Genomic DNA, 20,075 nt, shown 5'->3' with positions numbered 1-20,075 from the left:
ACAGAGCCAGGATCTGAACCTAGTCCCATAGGGCCCCACAACCCAACCCTTTGGAAAACAGGATGGCCTAAGTGAAGTAGTAGGAGGCTGTAATCCAGCTAGCGTGTCCTCCCTACTCCACTGTCAATCTATGCGTCCCCTCAAACCACACCCTCCTCAAGGGATGGCGGTCACTTTTACACCGGAGGGTGGTCATTCCTCCCTCTCCTGCTGGCTATGAATGGGTACTTGGTAAGTCTGAGCAGACAAGGACATGGTGATCTCCTGGTTCCGTCCTCATGAAATGGTATCAGAGTCAGGTGCCTGTGACCCTGGAGTGGCACTGACCAGCAAGCTCGGTCAAAAGCATCCCTCTGTGGCATTTCTCTCTTCCTGGCATTTTCTCCTGCTGTTAGAACCGCACATCCCGTCTCTCTCCATGTGCGGAATCCCCTGGACTATGACTCAGACCCACATCAGCACAGCAGTCAGAGCGTCAGTGAGGCGTGCAGATTGGCCAGGGCTGCAGTGGTCAAAACTGGTGTGAGTGTGGTGATGAAGGGACAGGGACAAAGGCTTAGCCCAGGGATGAAGATGCAGAATTCCAGTACTTACTGAAAACAGTAAAGGCGTCTTTCAGGAAGGGCTTGGAGGCAGTTTCTCTCCCACCATCTCCTCCTATGGGGATTACCCACTCCTGCTAATTCATGACTAGTGGAAATGAAGGGAGATGGGTCTTCTCTGAACGCCATGCTCGGAAACTAAAGGATACCAGCTCTAAACCTGCTGCCCTTCCTTCCCATACCATGCTTCTCGTGGGCCCCTTTTTGTCTATGGCCTTTTCTCCTTCTTGGCTTCTGGCGTTTCTGCCGTTTAAAGTCAATGACAATCCAGCTTCAGTGGGAGTCCCTGACCTGATCTCTTCTCACATGTCCACTTCCCTGGCCTGACCTTAAGGGAGGAGACAGTCCCAACTGCCCCCAGAGGCCCCGGCTGGAAGGCTGGGCAGGCACCCGGGCCACTGTGCAGAGACCTCACAGGGCTGTCGTCTGTTCCCCAGGTGTTCGTACTGTGCCATGGCCTCCTCCAGCTCTGCCAGCTGCTCTACAGCGCCTACTTCAAGAGCAGCCTCACCACAATTGAGAAGCGCTTTGGGCTCTCCAGTTCTTCCTCGGGTCTCATTTCCAGCCTGAACGAGGTGAGTGAGAAGCTTTTTATTTAAAAAAAAAAAAATAATTTACTTATTTTATGTGTGAGTATTTTGTCTGCATGTCTGTAAGTGTACCACATGAATGTTTGGTGCCCAGGGAGGTCAACAGAGGGCATTGGATGCCCTGGAATTAGAGTTATGGATGCTTGTGAGCCACTATGTAGATGCTGGGAATTAGACCTAAGTCTACTGCAGGAGCAACAAGTGCTCTTAAGTGCCAAGCCGTCTGTCTCCGCAGCCCTGAGTGGGAGGCTCTTGATCACCCTTCATTGTGTATACTATCCTAACCACAGGATCTGAGAGGAACGTCACAGGGGACTGGGTTTACTGCCCAGTGTAGAATACAACCCTTAAATTTGGCCTTTGACTTGATATTGTCCACACACACACCAGACAGCAAGGAAACTCCGACATTTATGTCACTGTAGCTTGGCCCTGGACCTTATACGTATCACAAGTCACCCACAGTTCTTGGGGAGTCCAGACACGGCCTCTGGATCCTTCTCACATCTTGTTCTAGGCTCCTCTGCTAAACAAATGAGATCTGACATATATGGTAGACCCTCTCCCATGGCAGTCAATGGAATCCAAAACCATGAACTCCTACCCCTGAACTCTATCTGCATCATTGAATGCTTGAAATAAAACTGTGGTTCAGAAACAGCTGGAATTTGTGTGCTGTTGGAGGTGATTGTGTGTGTGTGTGTGTGTGCCCCCAGAGAGGTGTGAAGAGGGTCCAGCCTGGTGCAGGGGTGGGTGGGGCCATCTGAGTGTGTAGTGAGAGCTCAGACCTTCAGACTGAAGCTCCAATTCCAAAGCCTTCCTGGGCCCAGATGAGATGAAAGGACACAGACTGGCTATGGTGGCTCAAGGGCAGGTGGAGGGGCTTGGACAGAGAAGCCATGACTGTCTTAGCCTTGGGAAGCAACTGCTCCTATCGTCTACTGTAACATGACACGAGGGGGGAAGAGACAAGGGAGGTTGGATCCCTAAGGCCTTACTCTGAATGTCCATCTCCTGTCCCTAACCCCTTGGTTTTGAGACACGGAAGGACAGAGTATGATATTAATGGGTGTTATGTCAGATTTCAAATGATCAACACCACCAAGTAGATGGAGCTGTTCTAGGGGCGCTGTGAGGGTGATGGGTGAGGCCTGAATCTTCTCCTCCTTGGCTAGAACAACTGCAGATTTGAAGTGTGCTTTCAATGGGAAAGGAATGAAGAATTCTTTCAAAACCATCCTTTGCTGAGGAAAAGCTTGGGAGCAATACCCAGTACCCGAGCTTCTGCAGATGAGTGGGGGCCCAGGTACCCGAACATTCCTTCCTGGGTTTGTTCTGGAGCCCACTTCTCACGTATGCCCTTTGAGTCAGCTAGAGGAGCTAAAATGGCCTGACATTTCAGTTCATTTATACAAAAGCAATAGAAAAGCAAAAAAGGGGGAAAATGAAACCCAAGAAGCTCAAGAATAAGCTTTCCCATTGCAGAATGTTCTAGAAACTTCAGGTTGGAGGGGTCCCTGCTGAAGCCAGGCTGCCTCCTCGTTCACCTCACAGAGCTTCACACCCTCTTCTGTGTGCCACAGCCCTGTCTGTTGGTCATGCTCTTTGACGCATGTTACTGGGCATCAGCTGTGTGCCAGACACTGCCCTCGATGCTGGGAGGCAGAAAGCAATGGACGGACACAAAGCTAAGACAAAAGTTTAGAAAGAAAGTTCTGGTAGATAGGTTCCATGAGAAGGTGGTCATGGGAGAGGAAATGCATTCAGGGTCACAGTGGTAGACACAGGACACACCTTCTAAGGACCATCAGGGGCACACTAGACAGGACTTGGAAGGCTATGCATGGTCCTTGTCCTTCCTTTTGAAGAATTTAGGATGGGGTGGGGGTGGATTAGACCCTGAGTTGTTGAGGCAGAAGCCAGCTCCTCCAGAAGATTGCTCTAGTACGGTGTAGACACCCTAAAGTTGGGCTCCCCCAACCCAGTTCAGTCTGTCTCCTGACTTCAGGGATGCAGGCATGACAGCTTTGCTATCAAGTTCTAACTTGATTTCTGTTGCTATCATGAAGACCATGACCAGAGGAAGTTGGGGAAGAAAGGGTTTATCATTCTTCCCCTTCCACACCAGGCCATTGTGGAGGGAAGCCAGCCCGGGAACTGAAGCAGCACACAGCCCATGCAGGAAAATGTCCCTGCTTCCCCTTCAGCTTTCTCAGCTGGCTTTGTTAGTGCAACCCAGGACCACCTGCCAGGGATGGCATTACCTACAGTGGGGCAGGCCTTCCCACACTAGCCATTAATCAAGGAAATGTCCCCACAGACCTGCCTACAGGCCAGCTGATGGAGGTATTTTCTTGACTGAGATTTCCTCTCCCTAGATGACTCTAGTTTGTCTTAAGTTGATGAAAATTAACTAACGTGGAGTTTAAATGAGAACAGTTGCAGGGGGCATGGGGTCACGAATGTCACTTGGTTGTTATTCTGACTTTCAGTCCAGAGTCCCTGAGGATGTCAGCCTGAACTTCGCTAAGATTAGGAGTTTAATTAAGAAACATCTGCTACTCCAGTAACCTTCCAGGATTAGAGGCTTCCTTGGATTTTGCCCCTAAAGATTTTCCTAGAAGGGTTAGGGAGAGAGCTTGGTTGGTAAAGTACTTCTTGTGCAAGCATAAAGACCTGAGTTCCACCCCCAGAACCTACATTTAAAAATCCAGGTGTAGTAGTAGCAAGTGCCTATAATCCTAGAGTTAGGGAGGTAGCGACAGGAGGATCCCTGGAGTCAGCCAGCCTAGATATTTGCCGAGCTTCAGGTCGGTAAGAAACTGAATCAAAAGAAAAAAAGAGTTTACTAGTATACACATTTTCACAGTGAGCACACCCTCTTGCAGACACATACACACATTCAGAATTTGTGTATAAAATGATCAATATTTGGATTAATCTGTCATGTTTTCAGATAATTCCACTGGGTTGGTCCCAAAAGCAGAGGCTGAAGGAAAACCGGTGCTGTGAGAATACAGCCTAAACAAGAAAATCTGGGCAAGGCTGGCGTGGCTTTGCCAGGGACCCCACTAATGCTGGACAGCCCCTTCCCTGCCTATTATCCCTAGATGAAGTATGGTTGGTTTCTTCTGGGCCGGGGAAGGGCAGGGCCAACCTGCCTCTCACTCTATCCCGTGTCCCCTCTGCAGATCAGCAATGGCTCTCACTTGATCCTCTGTCCCCTCTGCAGATCAGCAATGCTGTCCTCATCATCTTTGTCAGCTACTTTGGCAGCCGGGTGAACCGCCCTCGGATGATCGGCATAGGGGGTCTCCTCCTGGCGGCAGGTGCCTTTGTGCTCACCCTCCCACACTTCCTGTCGGAGCCCTATCAGTACACCTCGATCACCACAGGTGAGTGGTCCGAACTCCTGCCTTGAGGAGATGTGGCAGGATGAGCATGGTGCAGAGTTGATGGGGGTGCCCCTGCGGTTGGGGTTTCCACTTTGGGTCATGTGTCTTTCCTTGCCCACTAGAGACCGCCCTCAGCGGTTCAGTTTCTCTCCAGACCACATCTGAAATGTGGGACCCATTGAAGTACACAGAAGTATGAAGCACCTGGTTTCCGGCTTGTTGAGAATGAAGAGACCCTGTGGTTGCTGGTCTTTCCCCATGACTCTTTGTGCTTCAGGTTAGGGTCGATCCAAACATCACCTGCCCAGGACCAGAGCCCCCAAAGGCCTGGAGGAAAGAGGACCAAAGCGTGGAACACTGACGTTTGGGGGATTTCTGGATGCTTGGTGACAGTTACACTCATCGATTTTTCTTTAAATTACATAATATTTGTATGGTACACTCACTGATGCCTGGACACTAGTGGAGTATAGAGAAAAGTCATAGGATGAGGACTTACATAACTTTTCCAGGAGAAACATGAACAAATGTCTGTTCACTCTACATGACAATCCAAAGAGATGATCCTACTCAACTCTAGCTTGGTGAACCAGTAAGTTTATTCGGGTTGCTTACAGGAGCATGGGTAAGGGATTACAGGATCATGGTTAAGAGATTACAGGAGCATGGGTAAGGGATTACAGGATCATGGGTAAGGGATTGCAGGAGCATGGGTATCAAAGGCAGCCACATCACCAAAAGGCATCCTCCATGGTGAAGACTCACAAAAGCTGTATCCTTATTAGAGCCTCCTGGACAATTTGTAGCCAACTCTGCCAGAGTCTCCTCTTCCCCAGCAATTGATTCCTGCTTTGCATGACCTTGGGGAAAGCTTTGTAACTTTAGGGACTTCCAAATGTTACAAGTTTCTATAGCTTCCTTAGTTTTAAGAGCTCCCCTCTTCCTCAACCTTCCTAATGCTGCTGCCCCTTAATACAGTTCCTCATGTTGTGGTGACCCCCAACTGTATGATTATTTTTGTTGCTGCTGCTTCAGAACTGCATTTTTGCTACTGTTATTAATCATAATGTAAACACCGGATATGCAGATTGCTTTAGGCGACCCCTATGAAAGGGTCATTCTACTCTAAAGGGGTCGAGACCCACAGGTTGAGAACCATTGTTCTTACCTGAAGGGAATGTTTCAGTTGGGAGGAAATGGCTACATAGTAGGTCTTGATGTTTGGAGGTATTCAGATATTTTTCTCATGATCCAAGTAGCTAAGGAGAGAGAGAAAGGAAGAAAAGGGCCTGTTTCCTGACCGTCATCAAGTAAGAGCTCTTTCTGTGATCCAAATGTCTGCTTTTTATTGGGAATGCCTTGTGACAGGATGAAATAGACAAAGAATTTATGTGGTTAAACATGGCATTAACTAGTACTGAAAGATCTAGGGAAAGGAAACCTTTCCTTGCATTTTATTTTTAGAATTATTTTAATTAGCATATATTAATTATACTTGATAATAGGTTTCACTGTGACATTTCCATACATGTACATGATGTATTTTGATCATATTCGCTCTCATTCTCCCACGCCTGCTAATCCTTTTCATTTCTGAACTAGCCCCCACTCCTGTGTGTGTGTGTGTGTGTGTGTGTGTGTGTGTGTATGCGTGCGCGCGCGCACGTGCACGCACACCAGTGAGTTTTAGGAGGGTTCCTTATAGGAGCACAAATGAGGGCATATTTATAAGAGCATGGGCGCCTTACCACTGGCTTCGCCACTGAAGGAAATGTTCCTCTCTTCCATCAACCCATTAACTAATTATAAATTGTTGTTGTTGTAAATTGCTGAGTTTGCAATTTCATACAAATTCTAGATAGCTCTTTGTTGGATGTGAGCTTTTCAAACATTTCCTCCCAGTCTCTAGCTCATCATGTGTATTCTTTTAACAGAATATATGTCACTTCCAGAACAAAAGGAGGTTTTACTTTTGATGAAATCCAATTTTTCCTTAATTTTTTTCCCTCCTACGACTCATTTTTCTGGTACTATACTCACGACCTCTCCCCAGTCCCAGGAGAGGGGTATTTTCTATGCTCTTTCTCGAAGTGTTTTTATTTTTTGCATTTACATGTAGATTTATGAACTGTTTGAATTAACCATTTATCAGCACTCAAACTTTTTCTTTTGTGTATGGATGTGATTTTTTTCCCCCAGCACAATTTGTTACGAAAACTGTCTTTTCACCACACCACAATTTATACCATTATAACAGATAAATTGTCTTGGGCTACGGCTACAGCTCAAATGGTAGAGCGTTTTCCCAAAACCCCGAGTTCTATCATCCACACTGGGTAGAAAGTTGGTCACATCTGTGGGTCCATCTCTGGACTTCCTTTCCAGCCCATTGATCTGTGTGCCATCTTTGCCTGCACTGCAGGACCTCCTTTACCAGTGTTTTATTTAGTTTCGTTCTTTTTTCTATATAAACTTTGAGATCTAATTGTTTATATTCAAAAGAAAAGTATCCTTTTAGAATTTTGATTGGGTTTGCATTAAATTCATAGATCAATTGGCATGCCTGTTAAGTGTAATTCTCTAACTCTTTTTGTTTTTTGTTTTTGAGACAGGGTTTCTCTGGTAACCCTGGCTGTCCTGGAACTCACTCTGTAGACCAGGTTCTGGCTTTGAAATGACAGCGATCCACCTGCCTGTAGCGTGATTTCTAATTGGTCTTAATGATAAAAACCCGGAGTCAGATATTAGTGGGTGAAAGCTGAAAGATCAGAGAAGCAGAGCAGCCAGCACCTCTACGAGATCCTCAAACAGAATGGGGTATCTTATTTCTACAAGTTCTCAGACTAAATGCTGACTCTACAAAACCTCAGACTGAATTCTGAGCTCCTGTCTCCCTTATATTCCTCTCTCTACTCAACCTTATCACTTCCCATCTCCACCTCCCTGGCGCTGGGATTAAGGGTGTGTGCCACCACTGCCTGGCCTCTGTGGCTAACTAGTGGCTTAGCTCTGCACTCTGATCTTCAGGCAAGTTTTATCTGTCAAAGCACAAAATATTACCATACCTGCCTCTGCCTGCCAAGTGCTGGGATTAAATTCGTGCACCACCACCACTCAGCTAATTCTCTAACTCTTAAATAGTGTGGCTCACCATTGCCTGTAGGTGGTCACCGAGACCTGAAATAATCACACAGAAACTATATTAATTAAAGCATTGCTTGACCTATTAGTTTAGGCTTTTATTAACTAACTCTTACATCTTAAACCATTTTTATTATTTTATATTTTACCATGAGGCTCATGGTTTACTGGCAAGGTTCCGGCAACATCTGTCTCCTTGGTCAGCTACATGGCATCTTCCTGACTCTGCCTTCTTTTCTCCTATATCTCTGCTTGGAATTCCCGCCTTGCTCTATTCTGCCCTGTTGTAGGCCAAAGCAGCTTTAGTCAGTAACCAATGGTAACAAAACACATTCATAGCGTACAGAGGGGAATCCCACATCAGTTGCCCCTGTGTTTAACATTGGTTTATGACTGAACAAGCTCTAAGCTGATGACCATCATTATTCTTCAGGAGAACATGGTCCCTGGATGCCTTAATGCCCACTGTCCGTCATTGCTGCCCAGGGCTGTGGATGCACCTGCCTTCCCCTACCCACAGTGCTCAGCTCCTGTTAATATCTGCCTGCAGGATTATGGGTTTCTGTGTTCACTGTTTCTTGGGGGCATCTCACCTATTTTGTTGCTTCAATTTCCTCCTTTTCCTGAGATATATCCTTTGTTGTTGCTTTGATGAGCCCTTGGTTCATTAATTCTGTCAGAAAAGATTTTAATTTTACCCTTGCTCTTAAAATAGTTTAACTACAAACTATTCTTAAATTAATAGTTTTTCCTGCTCAGAACTTTGAAGACAACACACCTTTGTCTTTTGGGATTTTCTGTGGACCTTCTTCATGTGTCTAATTATTAACCCTTATACTTGGCACCCTGGTCTTATTCTCTGTAGTTACAGTTAAAATTCCTCCTTTCTTTGTGGTTTTGCTACCATAGTATATTTGAATATGGGTTAATCTGCTCCTGTTTAGGAGTAAAGTTTTTGTTTTGATAAGACTAAAATTTTTATTTAATTTTAAAAACTTGTCAGCCAAAACTGCTCCTGATTTTCTTCATCTCTCCCCCTGGAACTTTTATATAAATATACATGTCAGTCCCTTTCGTTCTGACCCCCTCATCTCTTCACTGTAGTTTCTAGTGCATTGTTCCTTAATGGTTTCCTTGAAGGACGTCTTCCCATTCTATGAATCTCTCTCTAGCCTTTTAAATTGGACTCAAACCCTTCCACTATGTAAAATTTAAGAGTTCTCTCTATTTTTTTTAATTTCTAAGAGTTATAATTTGTTTTCAAATTTCTCAGCCCTAATTTTATGATTTCTTAATGCTTTAAACTGATGTGTGTGTGTGTGTGTGTGTGTGTGTATTATATATTTATTTGGTGTCTTCAAGTATTTTAAGTATATTTTTATGTAGTCTTTTTGATAGTGTTCCACTTACTCAAGTTTTAGGAATGTGACTCCTCCCCTTTTGTTGTGCCTGCTTGCTCATGCTCGTTACGAATCCTTTTGTGGAGTGAACTGAATTCACTGTGGAGTGAATTGTAGTGGGATTTTTTTCTCCGCTGTGTAAGTTACCTGTGGGCAGATTGGGAGTGGACCACCAGCAGTAGAGTGTTTTATCGTCACTGCTCTGCAGGTAATTTTTGTCAACTAGCTAGCTCGGGATCAGTTTGTCCTTGTGTCAGGAGAAGTAGGATGTGGTGGTGACTTCATGGTGAGCAGTTTCGAGGGGCCCAGTGTGCAAATGCTCACCCTTAATTCCCTGCAAATGTCTGTCATAGTGGAAGATGAATGAGCCACCCAGGAACATGCTGAGGAGGGAACCGATTTGTGTTTACTCCAATCAGGTTCTTTTTAAAATTGTTTGTATTGAGCTATACACTTTTCTCTATTCTCCTTCCTTCCTCCCTCTCCCCCTCCACTCTGTCCCATGACCCCCCATGTTTTCAATTTACTCAGGAGATCTTATTTTGTTTTGTTTTTTTCCACATTCCTATGTAGATCCATGTATGTCTCTCTTAGGGTCCTCTTTGTTGTCTAGTTTTTCTGGGGTTGTGGCCTGTAGGCTAGTTTTTCTTTCTTTAATTGTTTTTTTTATTGAGCTATATATTTTTCTCCACTCCCCTTTCTCCCTCTCCCCTCCCTTTCAGCCCTCACCCATGGTCCCCATGGTCCCAATTTACTCAGGAGATCTTGTCTTTTTCTACTTCTCATGTAGATTAGATCCATGTATGTATCTCTTAGGGTCCTCGTTGTTGTCTAGGTTCTCTGGGATAGTAATTTGTAGGCTGGTTTTCTTTGCTTTAAGAAGCAAAGTTGTGAAAGCCTGCGCAGGGACAGGTAGTTGGTTTGACTGGGAGTGGGGAGTGGGGAGGATTAGGAACAGGGAAGTCTACTGCGAAGTGTCTGTCTCTGTCGTCCTTCAGGTGGCCTAGTCATTTTTGTAGGCATGTCGTCATCCTGGACTATTTAAAGGCTGAGCCTTGCTTCAAATGAGACAAGGATGACGAACCCAAGCCCATGGGCTCTGCCCTGTCCTTTCTCCCTTCTATCTAGACAAGGCATCAGAGACCAGCTCTGATGGAGAGAGTCAGGACTTGACCTTTCTGATGCATGAAGACAAGGCTAATGAGATCAGCAAGGGAGCCTGGAGCACTGTGGCCAGGCTGAGGGGAGGGCACTTTGCCAGTCACCACATGCCATGGCCTACTCAGTCAGGCTGGTCGGCTCACCGCGGCCTGGGCCCATAGCCCGTGGCATTTGCTTTGCACAATGCAGCCATGGGAGGAAGATTAGGGATGGCCTCACTTCTCTCCTTATTAGGGATGGCTGGTTAGATGGAGTTGGGCTTTACCACAAAGCCCCCAGATCATGGGAAGTCACTTCCAGCCCATTCGTAACCCCATTGCTCCTGGCCCAAATCACCACGGCTTGCCTGACGGCTCCACAGTGTGCACAGGCTGAGAGAACGGATGGACTGTCTCGTTATTGTTGTTGTAGCTCATCCTGTTTGGGCAAATTCTGATCACAACAAGCGAGTGACACTTGCTCTGACTGGAATTCAGGCCACAGCTGGAAGTGTTCAGGGACGGACTCCCTTCGGGGCATCTTCCTGGTGCCAGACAATGAGATGAGGAAGACCTTGGTCCAGGAGTCACATCTGTGGCCTTTAGTGGGGCTGTGTACTAGGGGTCAATGCAGCATGGACGTGCGCCATGTTAATACGTTCAGATAAATATTCATCAAGTCCCATTTCATTGGAAAAAGCTGATTGGAACTCTACTCCAAATGTATTCCTATGGGAACTTCAGCTTTGAACTAGGCGAGGTCACGGGGGAATACGTATTTCATTAGATGTGACTTCCAAATGGTGTGTCTGAACTGCCTTCTGGAGCCAGGCAGTCCTGGGGCTGAGACCGGGCTTGTAGACTCTCTGATGGCATGGCTTTGGGCCATTTCCTCCTCTTGAGTCTCAGTACCTCAGGAGGGTCTAAAGGAGAAACCCCTCTCCTATGAAGCTATGGTGGTTGCAGAGGCATGTGTCCTTGCAGTTAGCCCAGTGACTGGCATAGGCGGAGATGTGGATGTGGTGGTTCTTGCTCATATGGTAGTGGGGAAAGAACTATAGAACACAGAGTGAACTGGAAGCCCCTAAGAATCCCCAGTGGGCTGGTGTCCTTTGACAAGTTCTTTGCTGTGGGCTGGATAGCTTTCAAGAGCCTGCAGGTGAACGTTAGTCCTCACCCTAGATCTTCCCTCGCACCCTCATGGGCACAGGGTCCCTCTGGGTGCGAACATGGACTGCTGATCTGTCTAGCTGCCAGAGCCTCCCAGAGCCTCACATTGGTAGACGGAGCACGGACTTTGACACTCAGATGGGGCCTCAGCCGCTCACTTGCCAACTCTCCTAGAAGTGGGGTATGCTTCCTTCCTAAACACGATCCTTACCTGTGAAGTGCAAGCAGCAAAACTTTCTCGTTTGGTGTGTTCTCAGAACTAAAGTGGAATAATATGAATATATAACATATATATTATAGATATAAAGAATGTGGCGCATGGTGGCTTTGGGGAAATTTCTATTTGCTTGCCTTGCTGTCGGACTTGGGATCTGCTTATGATCAGGATCAGCCCCATCCTCCTCTTCATGAGTATTTGCCGATTTCTTCCCCCTTTGGAACACAGCTGCTCCAGGAATGATCATGGGAAATGCAGAAGAACACTATGATTTTCAGGGGGAGGAAAGTTGAAGCAGAGCTGAACATTGTGGGAAGTCACGAAGACCTTTAACAACTAATTGCCTATTTTAAAAAGCCCATCCAGACATTTATGGATGTTTAGATTTTCTAAATGTCAGTGGGGTCCGGAAATGTGCCTTGGCGCCTTTGGAGACTAGCTACCCAGCCAAAGCCTCCCTCCAAGCCCACGTCTAGAAGGTGCAGAGCAGTTTTTGCAGATGGGACACCAGCCAGCGTGAGACCAGTTCTCCCAGGAGAGAAGAGGGGCTTTGGAAGCCAGTATTTTGGGGGAATTGGAAAACCTGTGAGAGATTCAGGCGAGTCCATGCGGAAGTCAGCCTGGCAGAAAACGGTTGCCTGGGCAGGAAGCTTCCCAGAGGCTAAGCAGGAAAGGAGGAGGGGAAGTTGTATTTTTGGAGCAATTAAGAAAAGAAAGAGAAGCAGCCCTTCCTAGCCCTTTATGTCTGAAGCTGCAGGTCCCTATCCTGTGCTCTCAATGGTGTCCCTAGGAGGGGCGGAGGTAACAGGAAGGTAAGGGGAGTGGAGCCTTGGGATCCAGTGTGACTTCAACACTTCAACTGTTCTCAATTTCCAGAGCCAAATCCATCCCCTAAACCTGTAAGCCACTCAGGGCCAGGCCACAGAGCGAACCTCTCTGGAACATGAGCTCAGTGGCTATGTGATAAACACCCAGCTATGGTGTGAACCGGAGATGCCCGAAGCCTTGGGGAAAATGAGGGGCACACGGTGTGCAGGTAGCCCGAGTGTGCCAATGGCACATAGGTATGTGCCAGGCAGCTCCCGCTACATGCAGGGAATTGAATGAGGTAGGGAGGCAGCTGAGCATCTAATTTTTTCACTTCCAGCATTCAGAGTATCTTCTCAGCCATTCTCCTGGCTCTGTAGCATTCCCGTCATCCTGAGACTTGCCAGCTGTGTCCCCGAGGACAGATCACAGAGTGATAGGCACAGAGTCCTCCTACAGCAGGTATGCAGTGAGCTGGTTCCCCTGAGGATGCTCCAGATTTAGTTCCCATCTTGCCTAGCAGATATAATGACAGACTTTGTCAACAGGCTGCCTCCAGTCAAGCCATGCCATGCCATGGCTTCTGCTGGCTTAGGAGCCTCACTAACAAAGAAAATGTGTGTCGGGGAGGAGGTGTGAATGACTTTTGTTGGCTCTGTTTACAATTCTGGGTTTTCTTCAAAGAGCTCCCTGGCAGCCTAAATAAAACTGTGAGCAATAAATTCGACTTCATAACCAATAAAAGGTACTAGTAAGGTGCTCGGCTTCTTAAATACTAAATCCAGTGCTGTAAGCTGCCATTTTTTCTCCCCTAGTCACTGCAGAAACCAGCCTGATGCTCACAGCGTAGGTTCTTGTGCCCTGGTAAAGGGCAATGAGCAAGTAGGAGAGGGGAGACCTAGGCCAGCAGTGAGGATCCTGATTTTGCTAAGTCCTGTGCACAGCAAGCCCCACACCCAGTACAAGTAACGTTTCTCAGGCCCCTTCTAGAACAAGGGAGGCAGTGTGGGGAGAGAGTTCCAGTCTCAGCAAACACTCATGCACATACACTCACACACATGCACACACAAGCACGCATGCATGCCCCAGCTCCAGCACACTCCTTCCAAGCACATACATTTGCGCCGTGACTTCTTTGCTGTAACCTGTTGTTGCCAGAAACCATCATTGGTCTTGTCTCTTGTTACTGGATCCTTTAAAAAGCCTGAGTAACATTGCGTATGGGTGTTTCCCTTATCCGTTTGAGTTTCTCAAAGTGACTCATCATTTTGAATGAAAAGTAGTATTATTGGAGGACCTTTATGTCCCAGATTACGATGTATAAATTATTTTTATAGAATAATATTTTATAAAATAAAGTTTCATGAATAAAGAGAACACAAAGTTGTGAAGGAGTGGGAAGGCAGGAGTGGACCTGGGAAGAGATAGGGGATAAAATGAGGATGAATACGATAAAAATACACTGTATGAAGTTTTCAAAAAAATCAATGAAATAGTATACTAAAATATGTTTTATTTGTAATGACACAATAATTACATATGCTTACATAGTATGTGACATTTCAGCATACATATGCATGTGTACTGCTCAGATCAGAATGACTGACATATCTCTATCATCTCAGCCACTTCTTATTACTTTATGTTGGGAACATCCATCCCTGCTCCATCCCTGCTCCATCCCTGCTCCACCTCTGCCCCATCTCAGCTCCACCCCTTTTGCACCCCTATTCCACCCCCCTTCGTTCAATCCCTGCTTCACCCCTCTTCCATCTCTGCTCCATCCCTGCTCCACCCCTTCTTCACTCTGTTCCACCCCTGTTCAATCCCCGCTCCACCCCTACTCCACCATGCTCCATTCCTGTTCCATCCCTGCTCCATCCCTGCTCCATTTCTGTTCTACCCTACTTCACCCCTGCTCCATCCCTTCCTGGGTCCATGGGTCACATCCTAGGAAAGTTGACTTCTTGACACAAAATCTCCTATATTGCAAAACTGCCGAGGAATCCAAAAATAAGAACTGGAATTTTGAAGATAAAAAGTTCAGGATGAATCAGAATGTTGACTCACGTGCTGTGCTGCCAGAGTGGGGCCTGGGTGACCTCAGGGGTGAGGCCAGCCTGTTTCTAGTTAGCACTGCACTGTCCTGTGAAGATTGATGGGAGCAGGTCTCTGGTGTCCTGCCGGGGTTAAAGAAGATGCTCTGATGAATTTGTACTTCTCTGGAGTTTACTTTGGGGAAGACAGAACAGAGGCTAACATCCCGTTAATGAAGGCACACACACACACACACACACACACACACACACACACACACAGGACCCCTGCAGTATGGAGGCAGACAGCCTTAGGTAGACAGATGGAGTCAGAAAAGTTCTGTAGTGGCTGCAAAAGGGGGTGCCATTTCTCCGGCCTTATCACAGAACTTTTATTATTTTTGAAATTTTGTGAGGGAGCAGATATAATGAGTGACACACTCCTTAAATCCCTGCACTGGGGAGGCAGAGGTGAGTAGATCTCTGTGAGTCTGAGGCCAGCCTGGTTTGCATAGTGAGTTCCAGAACTGCCAGAGATACATTGTGAGACCCCAATGGGGACTGAAGAGATAGCTCAGTGATTAACGGGACTTATTCTTACGGAGGATCCAGGTTTAGTTCGCAGCACCCACAATGTGACTTGTAACAAACAATTCATAACTCCAGTTCAGGGGATTCAATACCTTCTTCTGATCCCCAGGGGTACCAGGCACACAAATGGTGAATATTCATACATATACATGCAGGCAGAATACTCATACACATAAAATAAATCTATACAATTTTTTAAAAATTGTGTGTGGTATACGTGTATGGGTATGTTTTTATGTGTGTTCATGTGTACATTTGTGTTCATGTGTTCATACATACATTTGTATGGAGGCCAAAGGTCAATGTTGTGTGTCTTCTCCATCACTCTCAACTGTATTCCTTTTGACACAACATCTTTCGATGAACCTGAAGCTCATCTATTGGTCTAGGCTGCTGGCCAGTGAGTTCCAGGGATCTTCCTCTCTCTGTCTTCAGTGCTGGGACTACAGGTGCCTGCTGCCACACCTGACTTTTTCTGTGCGTGCCGAAAATCTGAAGTCAGGTCCTCATGCTTGCACGGCCATCACTTTACTGACTGAGCCATCTCCTAAGTCACAGTGAACAGCAGGGGAAGACTCTGAATGTCCCCAGGTATAAGACTTGAGAAATGACAAGTACTTGTTGATTCTTAACACGGTTCAAGCCCCTGGAAAAGGCTGAGAACTCTGCCACGGGGAGGAAGTGGGAGACTGCAGCCCAGAAAGCCAACCCGTGACACACTTACTCTCTCTGTTGAGACCCTTCCCAAGGTCCCCTCTAAGGCCTGTTCTTCCCTTCTCCCTGCCTCTGCGGTCACCTTCCATGATGCCCTCCCCCCGCTGGTTAGTTTTGAAGGGAGGAGTTTAATGGTCAGTCAAAATTGCTAAGAAGACCATATTCTCATGCAGGGCGTGATAGCCAGGGCCACCCACTACAAGGGGATTTCTGGTTTGTTCCTAATATTCTATATAAGGATCCACCTGAGACATACTCTCTCAGTGGGACCTGGGCTTGCCAATCAGACTAGGCCCGGCGGCCAACAATCCCCACCTCTCCAACACGGGCATTACAGGCATGTGCTACCACGCTGGGCTTTTCATATGGATTCTGGGGATCAAATTCAGGCCATCATGCTTATGAAGTCAAGCACTTTATGAAGCGAGCCCTCTCCTCAGCCCTGCCTCTTTTCACTGGTATCAGAGCTGGCTCTGGAATAAACTTGGGTCCCATTTAGGACTGGCATCAGGAAAAGCGTGTTCTCCACAGACCTATTGAATCAATGTGGGAAACAGAATAAAGCCACGGAGAATTTGGAGACTTGGATGGAGTTGGGGCCAACGGATTAGTTTTTTTTTTTTTCATACTTGCTTTGAATAAGAGGCATTTCTGACCCGCACACTGACATTTTTTTTTTAACTTGGTAATAGTGAAGCAATCCCTAGAGACTTTGGCTGCGGTCACTTCGTTATGTGAAACTTCATGGGGATTTTTGTGGCTTTGGCATACCACACAATATGCCACATGAAGACTTAATAAGACAGTCAATGTTTTTACAATCTTTGATGACCATTAATGTCTCACCAAAAAAAAAAAATGCCTTTGCGAGCCAAGGCACAACAATGTTCTCATAAATGTGAGTCTAGTCAAATAATGAGGATGGACAAAATCAGGATGTAATGCTTAGAGCCCTCTGTTTCCCCTGGGCGTTCCTCGTGTCACCCCTTAGCTCTGCTCCAACAACTTCATCTCCTGTTCCTTTCATTCTCTTACTGTAGTCCAACCTTGCACAGATTTCACTCCTACAGCCATGGAGCCCCTACAAGCCCGACCCTCCTATCACACAGTAGCAGCTTCCACTGTTTGAACCCTAGGCCGTTCTGGCTGAGGGACTCCCGACCCTCCCATAAGAGCTTCTGGAACACAGGCCTTAGTCCCCCAGCAACTTTATTGCATTGCGCTGTCAAGGTCTTTACCTGTCTGGGGGTTTGCTCCTGACGCAATCCAGGCCCTTTCCCAAGGCCTGCTAGCCCGCTTGCAGTAGCTGCATTGCATACCAGCCTCACCAAACCTCTTGTGTGTCCTGCGTCACCTACTTCTGAGTGCTGAGCTGAATATTGGCTTCCTACTCTTCAGAAGCCTCTTTTTCTGGGGACCTTTTCTAGCCCTGCCCCCACCACCAAACTGGTTCCTGTTTTCCCCACTTACCCTTTGCCCTCTCTCCTAGTGCATGCCTGGCAGTATTTTTTTTTTCAATTGTGGCGAAATATGCAATGTGAAACTTGCCATTCCCGCACTATAAGATGACGCCGGAGGTGCCAAGTGTGGCCATCACAGCCATCCTTCTGCAGAGCATTCTTATCTGAACCCACTGTGCAGCCTCCGCTCTCTTCTCGCCTGCCCCTGGTCAACCTCCCCTGCCCCTGGGCAACCTCGATCCGCTCTCTGGTTTTATGGATTTGACTGCTCTAGAAGCCTCCTATCGATGGAGTCAGACAGGACTTGCTTCTTCGTGTCTGGCTTCTCTCACTTAGCACGCAGTGTCCCCTAGGCTCACCACGATGAGCATACATCAGAATTTGCTTCCTTTTCAGACTGAATAACATTCTGTACTATGGACCGTATTTGACTTATTTGCTGGATTGTTTCTACTTCTTGGTTTTCACCAACCAAGGTGACCATAAAGATCACTTTCCAGCACCTGCTTCTACTTCTTTTCATTATTGTGGAACTGCTGGATCATTTGGTAATTCTCTGTCTGAACCTGTTTGGCAGAGGACCGCACCATTTCACACACTCCACCAGCAGTGTGCAAGGGTCTCATTGGCCTTGCATCGTCACCAGCCCCTGTTGTTTTCCGGCTTTTTGATGCCAGTCATCCTGCAGGGTATTAAGTGATATTCTGATTCTGATTTGGTGAGGCAATACTGTGATTGACTTCTTAGAACCTGGAGCCAGTGGTGAGTTGAAGAATACGTAAGGGCTGCAGTACACAACGCCTCTCTGCGCTCTATGAGCTACCATACAGTTACCGAGCTTCAGGCAAGGGGCTGGAGACTGAAACACACAAAGACACACAGAGAGACAGAGACACTGACCTCTAGTCACTGGTAAGAAGCCCTTTATTCAATAGCACCATGGAGGCTGATATACTCAACACAGTCAGGTGGGCCAACAGGTAAAAACCTTATCCTCTGATCCTCAAGGCAAGGCAACACATGCTTGTGAGGCAGAGCAGGTAAACAACTTTGACACAGCTTTCAGTAGCTCAAATCAAAAGGAAAGTAAAGATCTCTAGCAGGAAAGAGCAGCTGGAGGCCAGGACTTCAAACGATCCCAACATCGGCCATGCCTGTGTCAGCTGTCACTAGCCAGATGATGTTGAAGGAAGGCTGATTGTTGGTTCCTGGCTGCTCAGCCCAGAAATAATCACACAAAAACTATATTATTTAAATCACTGCTTTGCCCATTAGCTCTAGCTTCTTATTGGCTAACTCTTTCATCTTAATTTAACCTGTTTCTAGTAATCTATATATCATAATGAGGCTGTGGCTTCTCAGATAAAGTTCTAGCATCTGTCTCTAGAGGGGCTATGTGGTTTTTTTCTCTCTCTAAGCCTTCCTTCCCCCAGCATTCAGTTTAGTTTTCCCCTCCTACCTAAGTTTTGTCCATCAGGCAAAGGAAGTTTCTTTATTCACCAATGGTATTCACAGCATACAGAAGGGAATCTCACATCATCTCCCTTTTTCTGTTTAAATAAAAAAGAAAGGTTTTTTTTTATTTTTTTTATTTAAATTTATTTATTTATTAAGGATTTCTGCCTCGTCCCCACAACCGCTTCCCATTTCCCTCCCACTCCCCCGATCAAGTCCCCCTCCCTCATCTGCTCAAAGAGCAATCAGGGTTCCCTGACCTGTGGGAAGCCCAAGGACTGCCCACCTCTATCCAGGTCTCGTAAGGTGAGCATCCAAACTGCCTAGGCTCCCCCAAAGCCAGTACGTGCAGTAGGATCAAAAACCCACTGCAATTATTCTTGAATTACTCAGCAGTAAAAAACAAGGACTTCTTGAATTTTGCATACAAATGGATGGAAATAGAAAACACTATCCTGAGTAAGGTAAGCCAGACCCAAAAAGAGGAACATGGGATGTACTCACTCATATTTGGTTTCTAGCCATAAATAAAGGACATTGAGCTTATAATTCATGTTCCTAGAGAAGCTAAATAAGAAGGTGAATCCAAAGACAAACACATAGGCATCCTCATGAATATTAACCTTCATCAGGCGATGAAAGGAGACAGAGACAGAGACCCACATGGGAGCACCGGACAGAAATCTCAAGGTCCAAATCAGGAGCAGAAGGAGACGGAGCACGAGCAAGGAACTCAGGACCACGAGGGGTGCACCCACACACTAAGACAATGGGGATGTTCTATTGGGATCTCACCAAGGCCAGCTGGCCTAGGTCTGAAAAAGCATGGGATAAATCCGGACTAGCTGAACATAGCGGACAATGAGGAATACTGAGAATTCAAAAAGAAAGGTTTTAACTTTAACTTAGTAAAATTACATATAATAAAACAGGTACCAAGCAAGAATTACAGTTACAATATTTATATTTACTTTATCTTTTATGATAACTAAGGAAAACTATATTATTACTATCTATTCTTCAACTCCATCAAAGACTCCAGAAGAATATAATATTACCTTAGTAAACAGAAAGTGCATTGTAAGCAACTTCCAAAACTCTAGAATTGACAGAGGCATCTTGCTGCCTGGACAGTCTCCCAAAGTTCTTCTGTACCATTGGGGCATCCATCTTCAGCCAACAGACCCATAATATCCAGCAGACTTTTCCATGAAGCAGAAAATTTCTAAGACAGTTCTGCTTATATTGGCAGTTTGTCAGTCACTTTCTTCTATGTCCTGCAGAATGTCTAGCAGATTATTTTATGAAGCAAGAACCTTGAAGGACAGCCTCACCTTTAGGCAAGTTCAGCAGTCATT

General features: G+C 46.2%; 1 protein-coding gene across 1 annotated transcript in view; it reads left to right on the top strand.

Moving 5' to 3' along the window:
• The window catches only part of Slco2a1 (solute carrier organic anion transporter family member 2A1), a 76,516-nt gene that overhangs the window by 34,440 nt on the left and 22,001 nt on the right, over positions 1–20,075 (top strand). Inside the window, exons 2-3 of the mRNA XM_041677519.1 lie at positions 1,040–1,177; positions 4,425–4,587. Coding sequence (XP_041533453.1) covers positions 1,040–1,177; positions 4,425–4,587 — 301 coding nt within the window. The remainder of the gene's footprint in view (positions 1–1,039; positions 1,178–4,424; positions 4,588–20,075) is intronic.

The sequence above is a fragment of the Microtus oregoni genome, unplaced genomic scaffold (assembly GCF_018167655.1).
Source record: "Microtus oregoni isolate MIOR12 unplaced genomic scaffold, Mior012 000028F_ref0000031, whole genome shotgun sequence".
Classification (NCBI taxonomy): Eukaryota; Metazoa; Chordata; class Mammalia; order Rodentia; family Cricetidae; genus Microtus; species Microtus oregoni.
The sequence above is the reverse complement of the archived record's forward strand: the minus strand, read 5'-3'. Positions and strand labels throughout refer to the sequence as shown.